The sequence below is a fragment of the Carettochelys insculpta genome, chromosome 15 (assembly GCF_033958435.1).
Source record: "Carettochelys insculpta isolate YL-2023 chromosome 15, ASM3395843v1, whole genome shotgun sequence".
NCBI lineage: Eukaryota > Metazoa > Chordata > Testudines > Carettochelyidae > Carettochelys > Carettochelys insculpta.
The window spans coordinates 38,160,125-38,186,960 of record NC_134151.1 but is presented as its reverse complement, the minus strand read 5'-3'; the positions used below and the strand labels follow the sequence as shown (position 1 = coordinate 38,186,960).

At 49.6% G+C, this 26,836-nt stretch overlaps 1 protein-coding gene across 1 annotated transcript; it reads left to right on the top strand.

Annotated features, from left to right (window-relative positions):
• Positions 1-841: 841 nt before the first annotated feature.
• On the top strand, positions 842-26,836 carry LOC142021388 (double-headed protease inhibitor, submandibular gland-like). The gene is made up of 7 exons (XM_075010108.1): positions 842-899; positions 1,526-1,548; positions 2,537-2,652; positions 3,304-3,353; positions 16,673-16,695; positions 17,648-17,769; positions 26,599-26,836. The coding sequence occupies exons 1-7, from the start codon at positions 842-844 to the stop codon at positions 26,834-26,836; spliced, it is 630 nt and encodes a 209-aa protein (XP_074866209.1).

Below are 26,836 nucleotides of genomic sequence, written 5' to 3'. Positions count from 1 at the left end.
AGCCCAGCCCCTGCAACTCCGGCTGCTCCTGCAAGAAACAGGATTGAAGAAGACTGAGTAGCTGGGTAGGTCAAGAGATGCAGGCCCAAAGGCACGGACATCTTCTGAAATCAGGCAGGCTCAAGAGGAGGGCTCTTCTCACATGTAGTTGAGCAGGGAACGGGGCACTGCTCCTAGGCTCCATGAGACATACAGAAATCCATGAGCTGAAGGGTCAAATCCTCACCTGAGTTCTGGATGTTTAATGGCGTGGTACCCTGTTGCACAGCTGGGAAAGGAATGAACTAAGATCCCGGAACCTCACGGTATTGTAAACAGCTTGTTGGGTGCCATGTCCATGCGGAATGCCTGCAAGATCAGGATAGCATCCAAGTCACTCATGGTCAGCTCTGCCACAGTGCTGCTGGGCCCTACCACCCAGTCTAGATGAAAAAGGCTGTTAACAGGCTAAATGTCAGGTGCTTTGCTACATCAGAGCTCTCAACATGCAACCTAATCAACATGTTCCACATTCACTATGATGACAAACAGGAATGGCCCCAGGTTTGGGTGGCTATATGCCCCATGGTGCACACTCAGCCTACTTTAGTATTCCATTATGAACCAAATCAAGGGTGTGACTTGCAAGTTCCTCCAACCCTTCCTGTAAACTTGCTGAAGAGGAAATGTTGACAGGGTGGCATTCCCTCGGGGAGCTTTGTAGTGGTGAATCACAGTTAGCATGAAGTCATAAGGAAGGCACGTTCCCTGACACTCTATGTACAGTGGGGCTCTGTCTGTGGAGTTTCCTGAGGGAGCAGTGGACCAAGAGTCAAGTTCAGACTAGATGGCTGCCTCCACCATGAAGATAACAGGGGTCGTTCTGCTCTTCGCTCTGGCACTGTGCTGTTTCTACTCAGGTGAGTCATGTTTGCCGTCGCTTGTGCTGAGCCCTGCTCTGATACTTTTCTCCCCTGTAAGGATGGGGGTCAGCCTCACTCAGATCTGCACAGGAGTTTGCACCTCCCCACAGTGGCTGATTTCAAGAGCTGCTCGCTTATTTCTGAAATGCCACTGCGCAAGCCTGACAAACAGCACCAGGCTGGTTCCAATATTGCCATGCCGGCTGCCACAGATCTGCAGGGTTGTTACCGTGGTTCTTTCCGGGCTGGAAGACCCATGACTCTGCTAGTAGTTGAGGCAGATCAAGAGATTCCCACTCCCTAGAAATCGAATAACCACATAATCCCCTTTTCTTCTGATTTTCTTCTGATCTGTGGCTTAGATCCTGTAGAGGAGACATTTGCCTAGAGTAGGATGACTGTGGAAATTCCCAGCAATGTTTGCCCCATTCCTGATCTCGCTTCAGTTAATGCAGGGAATAGGAAAGCTGACATCCCTTGTGCTACAACCCTGTACCAGAACATTTGAAAAGGCTCTGTATGAAAGTGGACAGATTTGGTCAGGTGCTGGGACATGAATAAACCAAGCACCAGGAACAGAGAGGGTATCTGAAACAGTCTCATTCTCTGTGTCTTTGTTCCAGAGGCTGCTGGCCAGGCTGGTAAGGTAAGTCAAACTCTCCCTGTTCCTTAATGGTGACTTTCCCCAATCTCTGGCTGGAGTGAATCAATCGGGGTCTTTGGCTGCAGGGCTGCAGACTGCTATGTAGTGGTCTGAGCTCTGGGACCCTCCCTCTTGGAAGGTACCACAGCTCAGTCCCCAGCTCAAACCTAAATATCTACACAGTGATTGTGCAGCCAGAGCCGAGGTCAGCTGGCCTGAGCTAGCCAGGAAGTCTAATGGCTGAGTGAGCAATATGGTCAGACAGGTGGATTCCACACACTATCGTATGGAAAAGTCGGCTGAGGGTCTTAGAAAGGCACTGGGAGCAACTGAGAAAGAGCAGAGAAGGGGACAGTATCACAAGAGCGCACTTTTTTTATATTTAAACATCTGCTGCCTGCAAGGATGCTCCTTAATTCACATGCCATATGATGCAGGTGCAATAGTGTGTCTTAGACCAAAGTGTGAGAGTCTGTACCCATGTGTTCACTTCTTTTGTAAGACTGTGAGAAATTTTGCAGAATATATGTCTTGTGAGGAATCATTTTTAGAACTCATAATCTGCTGACCATTATTGTCCTGTTAAAATACGTGCAGCAACATTGCATGCAAAGCTCATCTGCCAGTACCCTGGCTACAATGTGAACGGATGAACAGCCGTGCAATATCAATTCTCCAGCCTGGGCTGCCTTTTACAGGCTTTGCTGTCTGTGGAGATGTCCTGTCACTCACACACCATGTGACATAGGTTCAGGATCACCTTCTTACAGGGAGATGGGCTCAGATCCTCCCGGCAGTGAGGGGGGAATTGGGAAGTCAGTTCATCAGAATATCAGCAGACATAAGAGGTGGGATTAGACACTGCAAACTCCTAGGGATCGTCTCTTCCTCTGCGTTCAGACGATGCCCAGCCCCAGGGGAGGGTGGCAATTTGGGGGCACTGCTGAAATGCACACAATATGGCCAACAGTAAAATTCATGTTCTTTGTAGGGTTTCTGCAGTGAGTACAAGACACCTCCAGAAATGTGCACCGAGCAATACGACCCTGTCTGTGGCACTGATAACAAAACATATGGAAACGAATGTGTGTTTTGTGCAGCAGTCTTGTAAGTAACAGAATAAACACTAAAACACAACCGTGATGTAACTCAAGTGCCTGCCTGCGCCCATGTGTCAGTACCTACTAGAGCAGTGATGGGCAACCTAGGCTAGTGAGCTGGCCATGTCAGTGGCCCTCCTTCACCTCAGCAGCCTGCAAGATTACCACAACCAAGACTGTCCTCCAGGAGAGGGTAGATTTATTCACTGGGCTTGTGTATCTAAAATTTTCAGGGAGTGCTCATTGGCCTGTGGCAGTGTGCTGACTGGATGTAGAGAGAGCGCGTGGCTGTCACAGTCAGTTGTGTGCAATCAGCATGCACCTCACTTTGCATGCCCTTGCTTTATGTGTGTGTCATTTTAGTAATGCTACGAAGGAAAAACTACATGGCTGGAAACCAGTGGAATCTGGCAAAGTTGAGCAACCTTAGGAACAGCAAACAAAATGTCTTGCAGGCTACAGGAAGAACCCCAGTGGGCCCCATGTGGCCTGTAGTTTGCCCACTATTGTGCTAGAAGCTGGAGTCAAGTACCTCAGTGTAGTTTTTCCTAAAATCAAAAGGGCTCTGGTTATTTGGTGTAACCGGGGAATCAGAAGCTTTGATCTCATTGGTCATAAGGGTCACAGCACTGAGCTCTGTGTCTGTCTTTCCTTCTAGTGAAAACCTTGGAAGTCTTTGCTTTGCACATCATGGAGAATGCAAGCCACGTGATGACACCAAGGAAAGGAATGAACTTTAGCTGTTAGTTCCCACCAGCAGATCCCAACACGGAGCCATGTTCTCATCTCACCCTCCATTTTCCAGGGCTCTTGACAGCATCACTAATTTCCTCTGCAATAAAGTAAACTCAGCAGAATTTATTACCTGTGTATTCGTTTCCACATTCCAAGGGAGGGACTCTGCTCTCCTGTGTTGGGCACAGGCTTGCCACTGGTTTCAGGGGCAAAGGGAGAAACTGCACAGGGGCCCGGTGGACTTAAGCGGGCTGGGGCTGCCACTGCCGCTGCTGTAGCCCTGCCCAGGTCCCAGGCCCTTTTAAATAGCCCTGCTGTGGCAGCAACTTCAGGGAGCCAGGGAACTGAGATCCAAGGAGCTGCAGGACAGGAGGGGGACCCAGAGGTTGTAACCATGTGAGTGAGCAGAGCTGGGACAGCTGGCAGCCAGCCTGGGAAGAGGACAGACTGAGCTCTGGGGCAGAGCTGGAAATGCAACACTGGGGAGCAAGAGCCAAGGGGTGGCAGAGGAACCCGCTGGAAGGGAAAAGCGTGGAGCGGTGGGAGCAGAGATTAGCAGGGACAGCTGAGGGGAAGGAGAAAGTGGGGGAGGACCAGGACCACTGGGATGCAGAGGTGAGCTTGTGGGACAGAGAGGGGAAGGAGCTGAGCCGGGTACAAGACCTTTGGGGGGCAGAGCTGGGTAGAGGGTGGCTGCAGGGGGACATGGGGAGAAGGAGCTGAGCTGGACACAGAAGAGCTGGGGCCAGAGCTGAGCAGGGTTGCTGGGGGTGGCAGAGATGGGAAGGAAGGTGGGAGGGGCACCTCCAGGCTGGTGGGGAATGGGCTTGGGACCTCACAGGGGATCCTCTGACTGAGAACTGGCACTTGGGGAGGGAAGGCTTGATTCTCTGTTGGAGACTTGGGGACAGGGGACCCACCTATTGTGCTTTCCTGGGGCTCAACTTCCTTCCAGCCATCCTGGCTGCATGAATGCTTTCTGCAGCAGACCAGCAATCTGCCAACCGCAGCTGGCTCTTCACGTGCATTGACTGCCCTACGGGAGCCTGGCAGATCTCTGACCATTCTGATGCTTGGCACAAGCTGATGGCATGTGGCGTCCCAGTGACACGTGAGAGTCGGGGAGTGGGTAGACATTGCCGACACAGACTAAGGAGCTTGGTATCAAGGGGCAGCCCATACTGACTCAGGGACCCTGGTTTGATTCTCAGACTGACAAGAGACTGTAACCAAGAGAGCAAATGCCAGTAGGAAGGGTTTGGCAGCCTGGATTCTGCCGGAGTCTCCAGGTGGAAGATGGGGACACCCGGTGAGCTAGCACTCTGGAGACTGGGGTCATGGAGGGGATCCTCAAGAAATCCATTTTGGAGCATTTGGAATGGGGAAAAGTGATCAAGAGAAGTCAACATGGATTCACCAAGGGCCACCTGTACCTGACCAAGCTGATTAGCTTCTATGGTAAAGTAACAGGCTCTGTGGACATGGAGAAGTCAATGAATGTGATATAGTTTGACTTTAGCAAAGCTTTTGATACAGTCTCCCGCAACATTCTTGCCCACAAGTTAAGGCAGTGTAGATTGGATAGATGGATTGTAAGATGGATAGAAACCTGGCTTGACGGATGGTCCAATGGGTCATGGTCAATAGCTCAATGTCTGGTTGCCAGTCAGTTTCAAATGGAGTGCCCCAAGGATCGGTTCTAGGGCCACTACTGTTCTACACTCAGAATCTGTGCTTGTGAGTGGGGAAGCATTGCCTCTCCAAGGCGCCCAGGGATGTGTGAATTTCCCAGGCTACTGAGTGGGGGCTCGAGCCAGTTCTGTGTGAGGTGGATGAAAAGGAACCCCTAGATATTGAACCCGGCCCTTGAACCTGGCATATTTATTAATTACCTGGTTGAGGGGATGGATTGCACCCTCAGCAAATTTGCAGATGACACTAAACTAGGGGCAGAGGTAGATACATCAGAGGGTAGAGATAGGGTCCAGGATGACCTAGACAAATTGGAGGATTGGGCTAAAAGAAATCTGATGAGGTTCAATAAGAAGAAGTGCAAATCTTGCACTTGGGATGGAAGAATCCCAAGCACTGTTACAGACTGGGGACCAGTGGCTAAGTACCAGCAGAAAAGGAACTGGGGATTATAGTGGATGAGAGGCTGGATATGAGTCAACAGTGTGACCGTGTACCCAAGAAGGCTAACGGCACATTGGGGTACATCAGGAGGAGTATTTCCAGCAGATCTAGAGAAGTTATTATTCCCCTCTTCTCGGCACAGGAGAGGCCACATCTGGAGTACTACATCCAGTTTGGGGTCCTCCCAGTATGGAAAGGATGTGGACACACTGGAGTGGATTCAGCAGGGGGGAACAAAAATAATGAAGGGGTTGGAGCACATGACCTGTGAGGAGAGGCTGAGAGATTTGGGCTTATTTAGTTTGCAGAAGTGAAGAGTGGTCGGGGTGATTTGACAGCAGCCTTCAACTTCCTGAAGGGGGGCTCTAACGAGGATGGAGAGAGGCTGTTGTCAGTGGTGACAGATGGCAGAACAAGGAGCAATGGTCTGAAGTTACAGAGAGGGAGGTGAAGGTTGGATATTAGGAAAAACTATTTCACCAGGAGGGTGGTGAAGCACTGAAACATGTTACTGAGAGAAGCAGTGGAATTTCAATCCCTAGACGTTTTTAAATCCCAGTTTGACATAGTCCTGGCTAGTATCAGAGAGGTAGACAGCCGTGTTAGTCTGTACCTTGGAGAACAAGAAGTCCTGTGACACCTTATAGACTAAAAGATATTTTGGAGCATAAGCTTTTGTGGGCAAAGACCCACTTTGTGACGTCTATAAGTCTATAAGGTGCCACAGGACTTCTTGTTATAGTCCTGGCTGGGATTATTTAGTTGAGGTTGGTCCTGCTTCAAGCAGGAGACTGGACTAGATGACCTCCTGGGGTCCCTTCCAGCCCTAGAATTCTGCGATTCTATGATTTTTTGGTGAGGGGTTTTCCCCTCGTGCTTTTTTTTAACCCCCTAAATGAATGTACTGGGCTCTGGAACAACCATCTGGTCAAGGTACTCTGGCATAGCCCTAGAATTTGCTGGATTAAAGGCAAACTTCAAACACGATGAATTTCAAGGACACTGTCATCTTAAATCTGCAGGCTGGAGGGAGAGGGTTATGGGTCTCCACCCATCAAAAAGTCCTTGTGCTGCTAGCCCTGCACTGCTATGTCTTCACCATTCATATCCCAGGGTTGATATCCAACGCTCAAGTAACTGTTCCAGCTCAAATGGATTGAGCAGTGTCCTTTGCCTCTCAGGCTCACCAGTCTGACCCTGTAAGGGTCCCGTTCACATAACCAAACTTTCTCCACAGCCCCCTTCAAATGCCCCACTTACAACTCTGTCCAGTCCATGTAGGCCCTGACACATCGCCCTGATGCATTCCCTCATGGAGCCTGAAGCAACACCACCTTTGTGGTGGTCCAGTGTCCTCCTTGCTCTTGCCACCTGCTTCACTCACCCATCACTTCTGCCACCTATCCCGTTGGCCATCTGCCAGTCACTTCTGACAGCCACCCACCTGCTGCTTCTCCTACCGGCTTCCCACTGGTCGCTTCTGCCAGCTACTGGTCCTCTGTGCTCCACCAGCTGCTTGTCTGCTAGATTTAGGGTTTTGACGGCAAAACCCTGTGATTCCAGCTCTCTGGGACTTCAACTACCAGTGATTTCAGCTCATGGTGGCTTCAGCTCTCAGCCTAGCCACAGCATCTCAATATCCACCAAAGTAAATTCTCACAAAATGACTATACACCTCAGCTTTAAATCTCTCTTTGAACAGTAGCAGGAGAAGCACTAATCAAATCAGTTTTAAAGCTGCATAGCCAAAAAACTCCCAGCAAGCTAGTCCAACCACTATCTTTCCCTGCTTCTACTTCACAATGCTCAGATGTGGGGAGCCCTGTGCAATCCATATCTTACAGAACAATGATGACTGCCCTGTACTCCCCAGAACACCTTCAAGTATTGGCGAGATTCCACAATTCTTTCACTGGATGATAGCATAAATTGTGACTTTACAACAACATGTTTACAACAGACAAAAGCTCATTGCTTCACCTGCTACCCATCAGGCTTTGGTTACAAGGTATTACACATGCACACTTTTGCATGGTCATGCAAATGATCTCTAAAGGATGCATTTCCAAATCCTTCACTAGTATTGTGCTCCTGCTGGCACATTCCTTACATTAATAAACAAAAACTAAATAGAAGGTGGTGCAGTAACTCACAGCCTTCCTTACCAATATTCAGTTCTGACCCTGTGGAGGGCAGGAGCATTGGGGAGTGGAAATGAAATTCTGTTCTGTTAAAAATCTGGAGATTGACATATCTCCTCCTGAATCAAGACAAAAATCCAACATTTCAATATTTTTCTCAAAATACTGAAAAAAATGTTATTTTGGGACACAAGGAACAATTGGAGGGGGGAGTCAATAGTTTTCAACAACAAAGGGTCCTGTGGCACCTTATAGACTAACAGAAAAGTTTTGAGCATGAGCTTTCGTGAGCACAGACTCACTTCTGACCAGCATCTGATGAAGTGAGTCTGTGCTCACGAAAGCTCATGCTCAAAACTTTTCTGTTAGTCTATAAGGTGCCACAGGACCCTTCATTGCTGTTACAGATCCAAACTAACACGGCTACCCCTCCGATACTTGACACAATAGTTTTCAAATGTTTCATTTTGATTTTGACCCTTTTAAAACTGTTTTAAAATATACAGTAATAAAATTAAGGAAATTTCTGAAGAGAAAGTCAATTCTAAATGGAAAATCAGAGCTTGTCATTCTGAGAGCATCAATTCTGCCTTTACAATTTCTTCTCCAAAACAAAATTCCATGTATAAATTTTCCTTTTGAAATCGTTTGTCAAAAATGTTCTGACCCATCTCTAGCCCACATAGCAACTGTCTGACCCACACTTCTCATAGGTAGGCCCAACAGCTCAGCTTAAAATCATTACAGTATATGGGACCTTTTCAGATGTTTTAACCTCTCTGCCCTTGAAGATTCCGTTCTGTATGGCTCCCTTTCTTTGTAAGGCAAGTGTTGGAAATATTGGCTTGGAGTGTTACACTGAATGCTGAGTTCTCTGTGAGGCCAAGCACGGTGATGAAGCTGAATCCATTTTGCTTTCACTTTCCACCAGCAGATCTCTGCTTGGCAATAAGTCCTCTATTTTGGGGGCCGCTAAGGCATTCCTGTCTCTCTGTCTGTTTGGTCAGTTAAATTAACACTGCTGAATTCTTCCCTGTCTGTATTTGCCCTTTGCCAAGGAAGGGCTGCAGTTCTCCAGTGTCACGCCAGCTCTGAGCAGGGAGTTATTGCATGGCCAGTCCAGAGAAGACAAAGTGCAACATCAAGAATATGCCCCAAAAATGCCCCACTTATTATTCGACCTCCTCCTCCTCCAATCTCCCTCCCTCTCAGAGAAATCCACATGCAAAGACCTGGTACGCCTCCCGTACCCAATACCCATAGACTCCAGATATTGTAACCACCCGGACATTGGCCAGGTGTGTTTCTAGCTGATTATTTCAGCAATCAGCAACTCACAGTCTTTAGAGATGAAAGGGGCGGTAGGCGCCCTGGCTCACCCACCCCCCAGCCTCGCACTGGCCAGACACTGAACTGCGGTGTCCTGGGACCCAGTGACGAGTCAGTGCATTTGAAACAGCATTTTCAGTGGAATAAGTCCTGAAGCCAGGAGGAAAACCAGAGTTCAAGGGCTTTGCCTGGGAGAGGGAAGGAGGGAATCCCCAGCCCAGAAGCAGGGCCCTGGGCACACACACGGCTACCTGCTCCCTCGCTGCTCCCCACAGCAGCTCTGCAGTTGTGGGGAGCCCCACAGTGCCATAGCCCACAGGGACCGCCCCCCATTCCTCCCAATCCCCACTACAGACACTTGTAAGCTGAACCCAGCCATGATCATACCCAAGGGTCAGAGGGGTCCATCTGCATGTGGTCTGTTCCGTCCTCCTGCCCTGTGCAGCACAACTACTGCATGCCCAGCTCCTGGGGATCCCACCACCCATCTGGTGCCTGCCTCCTGGCTGAGAGTGAATTTTCCAGCTGCTGTTACCAACAGACCAGCAGATGCTTGGAGGGGAAATGTCTGGCAGAGCATGAAGCCCAGGGCACAGACCCCAGTGTAAGCTGGTTTCTGGAGCTGGACAACAGAGATGAACATGACTGCGAGGCAAGGTGGCAGTCCCCAGCAACCAGAGCCCTGTTTGGATGTAAATCACCTGCCTTCCTCTGCAATGGTGCAGTAAGATTTACGGCTGCTTACGCAGAATTTACTCCGGATGTCAGGGCAGTTTAACCCTTCTCCACTAATATTTATTGCAGTCCTCAAAGAAGATTTGAGTCTGGCACTTTCTTGCCTTACTTACAAGCATCAGTGACGTGGGTTTGTTTGTGGAAGGGTGTGGGGAACACCTGTGATCATGTGAGAATGACGGTCTCATGCGTAACAAGAGCAGTTGCCAGTTACCACACGCAAGCCTTCTTCTGGGAAAGATTTAACCAATCAACCTGGGAGCATCGAATATGCACCCGACATAGAGGACCAACCAGACATCATGAATCAAGACTAGGGACTGGCCATTAGCTGTAATGATTTCTAGAAACAGTGACAGTTTCACAGGGATTTCCTAATCCACGTGCACAACCTGACCTCTAGTCTATATAAAGGGGATCTTCACGCTTGCGCTGCACTGAGAGAGTATCTGTGGAGCTCTACACTCGCAGACTCCAGCAGGCCCACAAACCATTTCCACCATGAGTACAGTGTGCTTTGTCTTGCTTGTGTTCCTTGCTCTGGGCATCTTCCCCAGCTGTCAGGGTAAGTAACTTTTGTGGGAGTCTCTGCAGCTCTGCGTCTGACCCCTCTAAGCGTCCCAAAGGGCTCAGCTCATAAGCAGCTCAGCTCCAGCTATTGGCGTTGGGGTGTCAGGACTAGGTGGGGGATGTGGCTCAGTGCAGAAGCAACAATGTATTTCAGAAAGATGCTAGTGAGGAGCCAGTATGGACCTTTTCCCAAACACCTGTCTGGGAGCTGCAAACAATTGTGCCCGCAGCTAACTGCAGGCCTGGGAATGAGATTTCAGGTCTGAGTGTGGGCATGTTACTTCCCATGTTTGTGCTGGTCACAGCAATTGGATGAGAGCGCAGCAAACCATCCCACAGTCCAGTTGCTGCATCCGTTGTCACACACAGAGATCAGTCTTGTTAACCGAGTTCTCACTGACATTTCCTTGTGATATGTTGTGTCTGTGTTTTCTTCCAGTGGGTCTCAGCCAAGATTATCAGGTGAGTCTAACTCCCTCTGTGAATTAACTGTCACTGTCCCCAGTCCCGGGTGTGTGGCATGATGGACATCAGGATCTCTCGGTTAGAAACTTGGGGGAACTCGTGAGCCAATGTGGGAGCAAACTCTACACCATGCCATAGGGAGGGGAGAAAGAATCTCTGGGTCTGAGATGCCATGTGGTCACAGCCATGGATTTTGTCCTGTATTGTACTGGACACTGTCTGGAATGGGACTGTGGGAGGCACAAGTTGTGACTCAGGGGTGGAAGATGGAGTGGATAGGATCACGAGAACATGGGTTTTATATCTGAGTTTCTGCTGCCCATACAGGTGCCCCGGTGCTCACACACCATGTGATCACGTTCCCTCTACATTTTTCCAGATGTGTGCAGAATCAATTTTATTATGTGCATGTGCAGATGTGCACCCCCAATACAAAACATGGTGCCGGCTGTGGGTAGCTGACGGCGCTCTGATAATCAGCTGGGCGGCACCTGAATCTCTCTTGAGTGGCCATCCAAGTGCTCAGCTTACAGGGAATGCTGCTTGTGATGGGGACTCTGGAGACCCTCATAGACCAGGGGATGGGCTCAGCTCCTCCAAGCAGTGAGAGAGAAACCAGGAAGTCCATTCATCAGAACCACCACAGAAAGGGAGGAGGGACAGGGTTCAGTAGTGGTAAGCTCTGGGGACAAGTACTGTTCCTTCCTCTGTGTTCACAGCACACCCAGCACCCTGGGACTGATGAGGCCTTACTGCAATACAGACAATGACACCGACAGGGATATTAATTTTCTCTGTAGGGTTTCTGCAGCGACTACTCCAGTCCTCCATCTTCATGCACCTTACACTATGACCCGGTCTGTGGCTCTGATGGCAAGACATATGGCAACAAATGTGCCTTCTGCAGAGAAGTCTTGTAAGTAAAGAGGGTGATATTCAACTAGGACAAATGCAAAGTGGTGCATTTAGGAAGAAACAATCAGCTTCACATGTACAAACTGGGAATTGACTGCCCAGCGAGGAGTACCGCAGAAAGGGACCTGGGAAACCTAGTGGGTCACAAGGTAAATAGGTCAACGGTGTAGCCCTGTTGCAGGAAAAAAAAAAAAAAAAAAAAGAGAGCAAAATTTATCCTGGGATGTGTTCGCAGAAATGTTGTAACCAAGACATGAGCAGTAATTCTTCTGCTCTACTTTATGCTGTTTAGGCCTAATCTGGATTATTGTGTCCATTTCTGGAGACCACATTTCAGGAAAGATGAGGACAAATTGCAGAAACTCTAGAGAGTACAACTAAAATGATTAAAGCTCAGAAAACATGACCTATGAGGGAAGATTTAAAGAAGTGGATTTAAGTAGTCTGGAGGAGAGGAGACTGAGAGGGAACATGATTATAGTTTTCAAGCACATAAAAGGGAGTTGAATTGTTCTCCTTAACCTCTGATGATAGGACAAGAAGCAATGGGTTTAAATTGCAGCAGCACAGGTTTAGGTTGGACATTAGGAAAAATTTGCTGTCAGAGTGGTTAAGCACTGGAATAAGTGGCCTACGGATGTTGTGGAATCTCCCTCTTGGAAATTTTCAAATGCAGGTTAGACAAACACCTGTCAGGCGTGGCCTAGACGGTCCTTGGTCCTACCATGAATGCAGGAGACCAGACTAAATAAGCTCTCAAGGTCCCTTCCAGTGCTTCAGTTTTAGGACTCTATGATTCTTCAGCAATATAGAGCTCATTACTAAAATACAAAACTCAGCTGTGGCATTAGTCAAGCATCTGTCTGCCCCCATCTGTCTTTACCACTCAGAGGCTGAGTCAACTTCCTCAGTGTACCTTCTCCTATCGGCAATAAGCTCTGGCTAGTTTGACACAATGAGGCCTTGACTGAAAGGTTTCCCTCATTGCCTAGAAGGCTGTACCACTGAGTTCTGTGTCTCTTTCCATCTAGTGAAAAGCTTGGAAGCCTTTGCTTCAAGTGGTATGGAGAATGCTGAACGTGCCGTGGGGCTGAGCACTGATATGGAGCTGAGCCCCATGTGCTTTTAGTTCCCACCAGCAGATCCCTGCAAGGAGCTACGTTCTCATCTTACTCTCCATGTCCAGGGTTTTGACAGCATCACTGACTCTCCCCCTGCCTGTGCAATAAAGTAAACTGCAAAATCCATTGCCTTGGCGGAGTTTTTTTTCCCTCTTTCCAAGGCAGGACTGTGGTCTCCAATGTCTCACACAGGCTCCCTACAACCACCAGAGCAGAGCAGAGCAGATGACAACACAAAGTGCAATAACCACACAGTCACATGAACTAAATGGCTCCACTTTTGGAAGTTATATCACCCCCTGCCTTGTCCCTCCCTACTAGAGAAATCAATGTGCAACCCCCCAGAGAAGTTCCCTGTTTTGGGCTGCTTTCCCACCCTGATCATGGCCAAAGACCTGTATCATAAGGTCAGTCCCACTCCTGAGCCCCGGCCCCTGTTCAGTGCCATCTCACAGATAATTTAGGCACTGCCACACAGGCCCCACTCACCCTTACCAGGAGCTGTCCCTTGGTTAGAAGGGCATTCGGGTAGGTGTCCCCTGGTCTGGGTAAACAATCCTTCCCAGCAACCATCTGAACCCTCAGGTTACCTGGGGGTAGGGAGCCCAGACACTCCTGGTCAGAGCTCTTCACCTGCTGTCTCTGGCAATGCTGACATTCTCCTTATCAAAACCAAACAGCAGTCAACGTAGCACTTTAAAGACTACAGAATGATTTATTAGGTGATGAGCTTCCATGGGACAGACCCACTTCTTCAGATCTGTACCACAAAAGCTCATCACCTAATAAATCATTTTGTTAGTCTGTAAAGTGCTACATGACTGCTGTTCGGTTTTGTTAGAATACAGACGAACGTGGCTACCTCTCTGTTGCTATTCTCCTGATCAGTTTTCTAACTCTCTCCCTCCTGCTAGAATTCTCTCTGTTGCCCTCCAACCTCTCCCCCATGCTCCATTGCCTCTCTAATTGGGGTGTATGTGGCAGCACAGGGGTGTTTTAAAAGATCCTGTGGCAGGCTCAGGTGAGATCAGCAGGCCCTAACTGATTTATAACTTGCTCTCACTCTGCCCTAATAACTCCTAATTAGCCAGGGCCCGGTCTGCTTTCTGGAGCTGCCTCTCTTCCCTCTGGCCTGACCCCCCACACCTGTTACTCACAGGCTGGCAGGAGCCTGAACATGAAAGCAGCTGCTGGTGCATTAGGAACAGGGCGCACAGACCCCAGAATGGGCCACGTTACTGGTGCATGAGAGTGGAGGCTAGTGACTGACGCAAGGCAACTGTTCTGAGCACTGACACGCGGGCTAAATGTACCCGAGCGCTCCTCTCTACAATGCCATGCGCAGATTTACAGTTTGGGCAGAACTAGCCAGGCATGTATGAGAACAATTGAACTTTCCTCGTGAACGTTTATCACCCTCCCCTCAGGTTTTCGCAGCTGCCGTTTGTGAGCATGCTGGAATGTAGGATTTGTATGAATTCAGGGTGGGGGAGGTTCTTGGTGCAAGCCCCTGGAAGCAGCTGGCAAGAAAGGTGGTCAGGCACAAGCAGAAGTATTTGTTATTTGCTGCTCGGCACACCTGAGCTTCCCTCTGGAAAAGTTTCAATCAACCAATCGGGGAGCAGGAAATGTACATCTGGCTTTGAGGATCAATGAGCCCTCGTGACTTATGAGTAGCGAGCGGACCATTCACTGGACCGGTTTTCAGTGTCAATGACAACGTAGGAAGGGATCTCAGCCAAACTCTAGTCTCTATAAATGAGATCTGCGCCTTGGCCTGCATTGAGAGAGCCTCTGCAGAGCTCCGCCCTAGCAGACTCCAGCAGACCCACAAACCGCTTCCACCATGAAGACAGCCGCTGCCATTGTGTTCCTCGTGCTGGGGCTCTTCTGCAGCTTTCAGGGTGAGTAATTTGCTTGTGTCTGTCTGGATCGCTGGGTCTGATCCCTTTAATCTTCAGGAGGGGCTCAGAGGGTTAGCCACATGTGATACAATGGGGCTTCTGGGCACAGTCAGAGAAATCAGGCCGGGGTACCTTTGCTTAAAATCCAGGCTACTCGCAGCCCCAGGCTGGGATTTCCTTGTCACTAAGGCAAATCCAACCAGCCACCACAGCACCTCTGCCAGCCTCGCTGGCCAGCAGAAGCCACACAAGCAAACCCACAGACTTCTCAGCTGCTCTACCAGCCCAAACCACAACCCCTGAATTCGGGTGAGTGGTTATTAAATCTGTTTCACGCAACACTGCACAGATTCTTCCAGACCCCAAAGGGTCCAGCCCCAGACCTGGGCAATGTATACTTTGATCTTGCCCAAATCATCATGCTCACCAAGCCTTTAGATCTAAATATCTAAAGATTTATTAATAAAAAAGAAAGAACAGGGTTAGAGAGAAGAACTGGTAAAGCAATACTTTACATACATCAGTCATAACTACTGATGCAGCCAGCCGTGTTATTTGCTGATTCTTGAAAGTCTCAGAAAGTTCAATTCAGGTTACAGAGATTCAGTTATTGGAGCATTGTAGATCAGCCCGCTAGGGTCCACAGGCTGGGACATGGACCCTTGGAGACCAAAAGACAAAAGCTTCAAGATGGATCCTGTTAAGCCCACATCATCCTTTTTCTTGTTCTTGTGTTCAGGGACAAAATCCTTTCTTCTTCCCATAGTCCCTTGCAGGTCCGCCCCCACCTGACTCAGGTGGGCTGTTGTGGCAAAGTGCCATTGGATGAATCCCAGGAGATAGCCTCACATTCCTGAGATGGACCTGTTCCTTTGTCTCAGCCCAGGTCACTTGACTATTGGGCTGCATCGCATTGACACATCCCAAACACCTGGGATGTGGATTCGACTGTCTGAGTCTTTGTTCATAGTCCATTCATTCTATCTGAGGCTGAGTTCACACATCCTATTGTCAAGCTCAGCACTCAAACATTTTCTAACACAGCTACATAGCTAAAATCTATAACTCCACCTACACACATGATAGAGTCATATAAGCAGCATACATAGATCCAGGGCATCATTAGCTTTCCTTAGACACCTCACATGGCCCCAGTACAACGATTGGGACCAATAATCACACTGGGCTTTGAAATGGTTTCCAGACCCAATATTAAAATCCAGTCACATGACACCATGTTAGTCTGTATCTGCAAAAACAACAAGGAGTCCTGTGGCACCTTAAAGACAAACAGATTTATTTGGGCCTAAGCTTTCCTGGGTAAAAACCACTTTGTCAGATGCATGTAGTGGAAATCATGGAGGTAGGGATATATCTCTCACCCAGAACCATATATCCCTGCCTCTGTAATTTCCACTTCATGTCTCTGACAAAGTGGGTTTTATCCATGAAATCTTGGGCCCAAATAAATCTGTTCATCTTTAAGGTGCAACAGGGCACCTTGTTGTATCAAGACAGACATTTGGGTGTCAGGATTAAGCAGGGAAAGCAGCTCCTTGCAGCAGCAGCGATTTCCTTTGGAAAGACGCTCCTGAGGAGCGGTGATGGGCCTCTACCCAAACGCCAATCTGGGACCTGCAAATAGTCATGCTTGCTATTAGTCTTGGGCAACGCTGAAGGCATTTGCCAGTCTGACTGTGGGTGTATTTGTCTGCACGCTTCTATCAGGCAATCCTTTGCAGTTTTCTAGCCAGAGTGTAAAACTCTATTCCCAGGGGGGCTCTTCTCACAAACACTACTGTGACTGGGCCCACCAGGGGCATGGAGTCATCTTACCAGACAGCTGGTGATAGTGTAAGGAACCTTCCCATGGTCACATTTGCCATTTAAGAAGCTGCATCCATTGACCTACAGAACGGAATGTCCTTAAATGACTTTACCACCAGCGCTTCCATCATTGTGTCTTTCTGTTCCAGGTGCTGCTGCTCATGAGGTTGAGGTGAGTCCAACTCTCAATGTTAATTAATGGTTTCCTCCCCTGATCTCTGCTTGGAATGTTAAAGAGCCCATGAGTTCTGTGTCAGAAACATGTTGGGACTCAGATGAAAACGGGAAGCAGACTTGATCCAGTGATGCAGGGAAGGGAGAGTGAATCCCTGGGACTGAAACTCCACATGGTCAGTGATGGATTCAGTCCTATATTGGATAGGACACAGTCTGTGATGGGACAATGGGAGGCAAAGGGAGCGACTCAGAGATGGAACAGAGCAGGGGACAGTATCACAAGAGCCTAAGGCTCTTTATATTTGAGCATCTGCTGCCTGTGGAGATGCCCCTTTGTTCACGCAGCTCATGAATTGGGTTTAGCAGAGTCTCTTAGACCAGAGGTGCACAAAATGGGGGGTGGGCCCCCTGGGGGCCTGAAATTTCATGAAGGGCCACGCACAATGATCTGCTGGGTCTCAGACTCATCCATCTCTTTAAAATGTTGAAATGTGTTACCGTCTTTATGGGTTTGTATTCACCTTTATACACCAATTAATAAAGTGTTTATGTTCTACAGCCTTATTGTCTTACATACGCTGAAAGAGTTCTTTTCATATGAACATAACTGAAATTTTCATCTGTTTGGATTACATTAGAAGAGTGGGGGCTGGAGGCTGCTAATTGCAGGGGTGAAAAGTAGGGCCCCACATAAAAAGTTTGCTCACCCCTGTCTTAGACCAGGGAGAGTGGCTGTGTCATTGCTTTTTCTGAGTGTCTCCTGGCAGCAAGAGGGTAATTGGGAAATGAGTTAATTAGAACCTCTGTAGAAAGCCACAAAGGCCAAGTTAAGTAGTGTGAGCTCTGAGAGGAAGGGACTGTCCCTTCCTCTGTGTTCACAGCACACTCAGCGCAATGGGACATGTGCTACAGAGAATGGCGTTATTTTTGTTATTTATTAACACCAGGCACAGGGTTTCTGCCATGAATATCACAAGGCACCTTCTGCCTGCCCCGAGGAATACCACCCCATCTGTGGCACCGACGGTAAAAAATACAGCAACAAATGCTTCCTTTGCAAAGCAGTCTGGTGAGCATAGGGATAAATGGCACACTAATAAATCCCAAAAGTGTGGTGTGAGTCAAGCCCCTGCCTGCACCCCTCTCTCTTTACCTCCTAGCCTAGAGTCTGGGTCAGCTTCCTCGGTGTAACTTTTCTTATCACTACTAAGTTCTGGTTCACCTGGCATAAGGCTTTCAGCACTGAGTTCTGCATCTCTGCCTTTCCTTCTAGGGAAAACCTGGGCAGTGTTTGCTTTCAGAAAGAGGGAGAATGCTGAACCCTCCATGGGGCTGAGGTGGAGCTGAACCCATTATGCTTTTAGTTCCCATCAGCAGAACCCCAGAGGGAGACCCAGTCTCTGCTCCGACTGCATTTCTAGGGCTCCTGCCGGGATCGCTGTCTCTCCAGCTGCTGCACAATAAAATAATTCTTTACCACCAAATTCTTTATTTCTGTGATTTGTAACACTCCAGCCCCCTGCCTGGCCCAACCACCTTCTCATTGTCCTCCCAAACCTGCCCAGAACCAGGAACTGCAGAGGTTCTCCATCTTCTTGCTGGTGCACTGGGGATCACGGGGACTCCCTGGCTGGGGCTTGTCACACCTTCTTGTCCCTCTCCAGCAGATCAGTTGCCTGACAGCCTTGCTTGGTCCTCAGCGTGAGTGTGAGCTGCTTCAGCTTGGGACTGCACTTGGTGAGGCGGGGTGGAGACTGTAGAATCATAGAATACTAGAACTGGAAGGAGACTTGAGAAGTCATCAAGTCCAGTCCCCTGCACTCACGGTAGGACCAAGTACCATCTAGAGCATCCCTGATAGATGTTTGTCTAATCATCTGCTCTTAAAAATCGCCAGTGATAGATATTCCACAACCTCTCTAGGCAATTTATTCCAGCGATTAACAATACTGTCTATTAAGAAGATTTTCCATCTGTCCTAAACCTCCTCCTCCAATTTAGTCCATTGCTTCTTATCCTATCCTCAGAGTTTACGGAGAATAATTTTTCTCCCTCTTCCTTGTAACTCCCATTTAGGTACTTGAAAGCTGCTCTCATGTCCCCTCTTAGTGTTCTCTTTTCCAAACTAACAAAACACAGTTCTTGCAATCTTCCCTCATAGATCATGGTTTTTATACCTTTAATCATTTTTGTTGCTGTTCTCTGGACCTTCTCCAATTGGTCCATATCTTTCCTGAAATGCGTTGGCCAGAACTGGACCCCGGACTCCAGTTGAGGCCTAATTATCTCTCCTTCTGCCACCCAGACCCATGGACACAGCACCACTGTCTGTCTATGACTGCCATACTACCATTTCCCTACCCACCAAGCCAACCCTGGCTCTCCAAACAAGAGTTACACACAAACTGGCAAGTGCCTGAACTTGAAAGGTGCTGAGGGCACAGCTCTAGGAACCAGCTCTACGGATCCCAGAATGTTCTAGGTTACTAAGGTCTGACATCAAAAGAGACGGTGACTAGGCTTCCCAGGGGCTGTTGTGAGGAAGCAAAGAAGCCTTCCTTCAGCAGGGCTGACTGTAAATAATCCCTCCTCCTCTACAGAGGTGCAATAGGATTTACAAAGCTTCATTCTGAGTGATTTCAAACACACTCTTCAAACACCAAAGTCTGTTCTTAGTCATTTCCTGACCAGAATTAAAATGTCGTAAGATCATTTTGTTTTGCAATAAGTAATTTGACCAGTTCTAGCTGGGACCCTCAGTTCATTCATATTTTTAATAGCTATAAAGGAGGGCAGGAAATACCACCCATTTAACTAAAAAAGTTGGACCAATTCTTCCTCCATCTTCTAGCTTGTATGTTTTAGCCGCATTTCCCACCCTTCATCTGTTTGTTTGACTAAACCTTTCAGGGACAGAGCCTTCTTGTCCATTCTGCACCCAGCACAATGGGGCCCTAAACCCAGACTCTGTGGGGGATATGGGGAGAGAAGGAGAGAAAGAAATTTGCACACTGGACACATGTGTCTGCCATACAGTAACACGGGCCTTGCACCTGATCTTGGAATCATAGGCCAAATATTGGCCTGAATTTCGGATTGATTTGTCCCTTTGTGTACTAAGCCGTTCAACTGGGGCACATGTATAAATCAGCCAGCATTTCTGAGCAGAAGTGACGCTTGCTAAACTAACTTGCAACAGCCTTGACAGCAAAGTGCAGAGCCCCTCAGACATCATCAAAGCTGAGCAGGGGACAGTCACTGGTGATGGGTGTGGACAAGAGACACTTATGAGGGATATGATTGAGGTCTGTAAAATCATGAGTAGGGTAGAGAAAGTGAATACATAGGAGTTATTTACCTCTTCCCACAACACAAGAACTAAGGGGTCACCAAATGAAATCAATGAGCAGCAGGTGTAAAACAAGCCAAAGGTAGTATTTCTTCACACAATGCACAGTCAACCTGTGGAATTCCCTGCTGGGAGCTGTTGTAAAGGCCAAACCTATGATAGGGTTCAGAAAAGAACTAGATGAGTTCAGGGAGGTTAGATCCATCAATGGCTAGTAGCCAGGATAAGCAGGAGTGGTGCCCAAGCCTCTGTTTGTCAGAAGCTGATAATGAGCAACATGGGATGGATCGCTTGATAGTTACCTGTTCTGTTCATTCCTTCATGGCACCTGGCCTTGGCCACTGTCGGCAAATAGGATACTGGGCTAGATGGACCATTTGTCTGACCCAGTGTGGCCGTTTTTATGTTCTTAAGTCTGGCTTTGGTTTGGCCACTGCCACATGTGGGGTACTCTTGGTGACCCCACTGTGAAGCCTGGCTGCTTACTGATTCTGACTTACCTGAGAGCAGCGCAGCAAATCAAAACATGGTCCATGCACGGCTGGGTCAGCTATAAAAGGTAAGTTTCTGACATCAGCTTCAGGTCATTTTCCACACCACATCAATGACACAGAAATCTCTGGGCAGGGAAAAGGGGCCCACAGCTGCCTCAGGGACAAGGGCATTCATAAGAGATCAAAGAGGTCTGCGTTCAGTGATAGGGTTGGAATTCTGTTTGCAGCAACTACACAACAGACGTGTGGAAAAGGGATATTGTGTAACAGGGCACCACAGTACTGGTGTGGGTCCAATCATCCCAGTTATGATGTACATGGCTGAGTGTGGCTGTGTGTTAACTAACCTGAAAAGTGATGAATGGAGCTAGACCAGAGCGCAGAATTCTGCTGCAGCATAACATAGCACTAGGATTTGAGAGGCTGCGTGTTTGCTTTTCCAGCAGCAACGGCCAATGCACTTCAAAGGTTGTTACACATTTTCCTCAGGCGGCTAAGACATGTGAGAGATCTATTTGGGTTTACGCCAGGGAAAATGGGCGGGATTTGTGTTTCAAGCAATGCCCTTTGGAAAAGCAATGCACCTCTTGGTCTGCTCCGGTGTTATAAACACGGAACGCACTCAAAACTGGCTTGGTGGCAATGGCCCCTGACAACCGTATGGGGCCATCTTAATGAAGTCAGTATTTAGAGGTTGTTCCTTTTTGTATTCAGCCATTCATCTAGAACACCCATTGAAATCCAACCCATGCTGGCAGTGCCCTTCCCCTTGTGTATTGGTAGCTCCGTAAGAGGAGCCCAGCCTCCCATTTTGACATTTACACCTTTGATTCAAATCTGATGATTGCTAGAATGCTGCGTTAAGTCAGGGTCTCCTGGGGCAACGGCCCTCAAGGGGAATCAGAGCCCAGTCTGCCCTGAGCTGCCTGCTGGAGCCCGGCCTAGGGGTAACCAACTGCCCAGGATGCCACTTCATGGTTACCAGATAAAGTAGCATTGGGACCTAATAAAACGTTCACTGAGCTTAGTTAAGGAGGCCACGCCCCCAGAGACAGGCAGAGGAGCTCCCAGATCAAGGGAGACAGGGAATTCCATGGACAGCCCACCTGAGCAGACAGTCTAGGATATGCTCCTGGAGGCAAGAGATTCCCAAGGGAGAGCTGCAGAAAGCCAACATGCAGGAGGCCCTATGTCTCCGCAAAGGGATATACTGCCGGGGGGAAGGGGCTACTGGAGAGATGAGGCTGACAGAGACAAGAGCAGGAGCAGAGGAGAAGTGCTCCCAGGGAAGGGAAAGGAGCAGCTCCTGAGATGAACTGGCCATGTGGTTGCCCCTAGGGATGTAGCAGAGAGCGACACGCTGTCAGCAGAGAAAAGCAGCACCTGGCAGAATGCTCCACAGAAGCCTGGTCTCCAGAGAGGGAGTCCAGCCTGAGCTCCCCATGGCTGCAGAGACAGGAGGTAAGTTTTCTGGCAGAGCAGCTGACGGCAGGTTCCACTTTTGTGTGTGCGGGGGAGGAGGGGTTCTGCTGAATAAAGGAGACCGTAAACAACCTCGGCCCGCGGCAGTCGCCCCTTCTAGGCGGCGCGGGACGACACAGCTCTTCCCTCCGTGTCCGGCCAACCCTGGGGCCTTGCCCCCTTTAAGGGGTGGCTGGACACAAGCCCTCAGGTAGAAGCCTGGCCCTTAGTTCAGGGCTGGGCAGCAGATAAACAACAGTTTGGGAGCCCGGCCCTCAGTTCAGGGCGGGGCGGCAGGTACGCCACTATCCACCAAACAGGGTGGCTTTGGAGAGGCAAGGGGCTGCCCCTCCAGGGCGGTGGGGTAGGGGGCTGCAGGCCCTCCCACTCCACTGCGTGCCGGCCCGGGGCCCTACTGATTGCTCACACCCTGAGCTTGGTAGTGGGGATCCAGGCTGCACCACACCACCGTGGGCTCAGGGGGAGCGTTCCCTGGGCCAATTCCCACCTCGACCTCCATCGGCGCTGGGTCCCAGCCGGCTCGGTCTGCCGGTCCAGGCTGGCGGGTCTCCTCCGGGTAGGTCGCCCTCGGCAGGTCTGGCCGGTCGGACATCTCCACGTGGTTTGGGTGGTCTGCCGGTGGCAGGACCGTGGGCTCCGGACGGTCGGAGGCCTCAGCGCTGCGGGCGCCAGGCAGGACTCCAGGACCGTGGTCCTCTGGAACCCCCGGGTAACTAGTCTCTCCGGGCCTGGCAGGGCCTTGGGGGAGGGGGCCCTCCACCGGTGCGAGGACCCCGGTAGATCCAGGAAGTCGGGGTAGTGGCCGAACTGCAGGCGAGGCTGCAGCTGCGGCTGCCCAGGCTGATCTGGGCCGCTGGGGGGCAGATCTCGCCGGCGGGTCCCCCGGTCCTGGCACCTAGGAGCCTGGTCAGAGCCCTCCACCCTGCTTGGAGGCCCGAACTTTAATGGGGCTCTTGCCCCGCCCCGGCCGTTCTGGCTCAAGGCGCCGCCTTCTGAGGAGAGGGCACAAGTGTTCCGGCTCTGGGCCCGCCCAGCAGGGTCTCTGAGCGGCCTCCTCCGCCCCTGAGTCAGGGGAAGGCCACAGCACCTCGCTACAGAGACCCCCCCAGAGAGGGCTCTGCTCTTACCTGCAGGCCTGCTTGGCACGTTTATACTCAGGGTGAGGGGAAATCCGCTCTGTCCACCCAGCGTGGACGCCTGGAAGAACGAGAGGGCAGCTACACAGGGACACCGACTTTTTTGGTTATTTTAGTTACTATATTTTAGGGATTAACCAGTCAGACCCAGAGTGCAACAGGTCATCACCCAGCCATTTGAGGGCCCTGGGGAGGTCACCAGCTCTCATCCACCTTTGGACTGATTGTTGGTACCCTATTGTTCTCACTTTGGTAGCTGAAAGCAAACACCCAGTCCAAAGGCATAGGGAGCTGGTGGGGAGAAAGGAGGCTGTTGGCCAGCATGTGCTGGATTCAGCTGAGTTCCTATGTCAACAAACAGAAGCCTTCCGGAGTATGCTGCAGAGCCTAGGGTGAAGAGTCCCATGAGCTGAGCCAGTCCATCAGCTCCTCAGCAGAAGGTTCTGGGCTCAGCAGATCAATATCAGGCGAAAGCACCATGCCTCAGCTCAAGCGCCAACCTACCAGCCTTGCAGAGATGGGGGGTCACCTCAAAAAAGCAAGAGCTGGGGAGGAAAAAGGGAAAAAGGACATCATGCATGGGGAGAGGCAATTTCACATTGCTCCCTGAGGAAACGGATCTGGCTGTCCCATGTCAGGGGTAGCTTTGGACATTGATTTGGCAGATGGAGACTCTTCCCAAAAGCACACATGGGTTCTGCCTCCGAGGCTCGATAAGGGACCGTCTGCTGAGCAGAGTGTTAATGGTCTCCATGTGGGTTGCCCAGTGACCTCCACTGGGAAGTCAAGGAAATCCTGTGCTCCTTGCTCTGGCGCGTCTCTCTTGCTGCTTCTCTGGTGAGTAACCTGTACCCAGCCCTTCACTTTCCACCTCTTGGCTCCCCCTTGTGCAGCCGGGGCCCTTCTTGACTGGCTCATGCACACCTTTAGGAAGCAAGCTGAGGTGTCAGGTGCTCTGCACAGGCACTAGAAACTCCAGGACCCTTTTCGTAAGTGTAAGGATTAACCGCACGGTCCTTTGACAATATTTGCCTTCTTCCCCATGCTGCTGTACAATGTCCCAGGTAACAGGTGGGTGCACCCAAGAGATGGCTGCATTTCCACCTTCTCTGTGCAACATAAAATAGCATTCGTTATTCAGTCATGAAATTGGAAAAATGATGGATTCCCAAAGAGAGATCTCAATGAAGGATGCCACTGAGAAAACAGCATTTTGAGCCTGGTCCTTCTCCCCGATTTAAATGGAAGAAAGATTGGACCCTATGCATAAAATGTGTTGACCTGGTTTGTTAGCTTTTCCTATGTGGGTCCCATTCCTCTGACAGGGACAGTGCATGGGACCCTCCCCCCCGTGACCTCACAAACAATGTCAATGGCTAAATGGTCAGACTCCAGAGTAGCCAACAGTCTGGAGACAGGTTTGCATTGTACTGTGGATCAGCAAATCTGCCAATATGTTGTAATAAGTACCTGAGAAGCCCTCCCCTCCCTGTTTAGTGATGTGGTTCAATTAAGCGCAGGAAATTTAATTGACTTAATTGACTGGCACTTTTCCTGCTGGCAGGGTAAGTGTGTATGAATGTGGTTTCCTTCACAGGCAATTTGGGTCTCATCCGAGCTTGTGTATCTGCGTTTCTTGTTCCAGGTGTTGCCTGGCACAGGGAGAAGCAGGCTAGGCCAGCTCTGCCGCTTTATGAATGCTCACTTTCCAGTCCCACCCGCATTTCTTAAGTGGGACCCATGGCATGGCTGCAGTGTCTAAAATCAAGGGCGGGTACAGTGAGCAATGAACAAAACTCCCCCAAGGGCAGCAGGGATGGTGCATTGACAGTCTGGACTATGGTGCCCGCAGGTTTCATTTGGGATCATTGATCTGGACACTAAAAAACCTGAAAAGCCCAAGGCTTGGACAACATTGCAATGGGCTGATCCAAGCCTAGCAGAAAGAGCCTTGGAAGCAGCTGGGTGTAAGTTACAGCATTCCCCAGGCTGCTCTAACTGTGACCTGGGAACCCTGTTCCTGTGCCAAGCACAGCTCAGCCAAGCAAGACAATCTAACCCTGAGTCATCACTTATACTCCCTAGTGTCTGCCAGAACATCTCAACAGCAACCCAGGAAAGCTCCAGGACCCTGCCCTTCAGACAGTACGTGAGCTCGACTTTCTCCTGGAGCAAACTAGAATTCCAGCAAACTAGACTGTCAGCTTTTCCCAACCCTGTCTGTGCTGAGGAACTAGTGAAACCACTCAGGGCTGCTGAAAAAGGCCAGCTGCTACAGGTGATTTAACGCACTCTGAGATTCTGAGCCATAGACAATATCCTTCCATCTACCTCCTCATCAACCTACATTGCTATGATCAGAAGTGACCTACGGCCTGATCTTCCCCCCAGTCCCTGTTCCACTGATGTAAAATGGGAACAAGGGTAGCGGTGAATCAGGCTGCATAAGGATCAACAGGGATAAAACTCCGGGACCCTCTGAAGGAACATTGCAATGCACACCTGACCAAGCAGAAGGCAAACGCTTTATCTGCACCCCAAAGTCCAAACCAGTCTCCAGCAGTAATGATATCCTGTGTGACAAGTGTCACTTGTTCATTGCTGGCTTTCTGGTGCTACAGAAGAATGGTGCCCTGAGACTGACGTGCTTCCTGGTTGCTGTCTGCCATGAAATGTGCCCTGTTTTCTAGCTGCACGCAGAGCCTGTGCTCTGCGAGCCAAGCTGGGTTCAGTCTGTCTTGCATATCACCACTAAAATGCACCTCAGGCTAAAGTATGCCCCGGTGATCACCACGTAGCCTCATTGTCTTCCAGTTTTGCTCTCAGTGGCTCTTGTCCAACTTTGTTATCTCTGGAAGTTTGCACAGATGCAAGTCACAAGACTCACATAATCCTCACCTCCCTGGATCTCAGCTGGGTTGGCTGACTCCCGCAGAACAGAGAGAAACCTGATTTTTGTCTCAAAATGTATTGTGCTCATGAACCGGAGCAGGGGAACCGGAGGGCTAGGGGGCTCTCTGAAGAGAAAAGGGCAGTGACCAATGATGCCGGGGCTACACTGACTTCTTTGGGAACGTTGTCTTCAGTGCATGGAGGATTTCATTCAGCATATCTGTGCAGCAATTGTTTCAGAGTTAGGACTTGACTGGTTTCTCACAAGCTCTGCTCAGGCTTCTTCTTGCAGGCTCCAAACCCCAAAATGCATCTGGAGGGCAGGCATTGTGGCCTATGGAACCTGTTAGCACAAAAAGGAAGGGCTCAGACTGGAACAACTGGCAAACAATTTTGGGGAATCTGGCCTGTACACTGGGGCGGATAAATGTGAATGGCCTCAGTAAAACCTCTCATATGGGACAGCCCGTCCACCCTCTGTCTAATTCAATGTAGATGAGAAATACTCCACAGGGAATAGTCTTAAACTCTCTTTTTCTTTCAAGGGAAACTGGAGTGAACATTGGCATCAGGGATGAAAAAGAATGCAAGCTACAGCCAAATCCAGGGGCGTTCCGTATTTCATTGACCGTCATCCTGAAGGCTTTACAACTGGCTGTTTATCCACAGAGCACCACAGAAATGCAGCCACCACTGCCAGAGTGGAGGGCAGCGACCAGCTTGTGGTTGGAGAGGGAAGCCACATGCAAAAAGCCACGTGGGAACGTGCAAGGGGATCTTTAA

Coding starts and splice junctions, on each gene's coding strand:
- LOC142021388 (XM_075010108.1), top strand. CDS start 842: ATGAAGATAACAGGGGTCGTTCTGCTCTTCGCTCTGGCACTGTGCTGT. Junction 900..1,525: donor ACTGTGCTGTTTCTACTCAG/GTGAGTCATGTT, acceptor TCTTTGTTCCAG/AGGCTGCTGGCCAGGCTGGT. Junction 16,696..17,647: donor CTGCTGCTCATGAGGTTGAG/GTGAGTCCAACT, acceptor TATTAACACCAG/GCACAGGGTTTCTGCCATGA.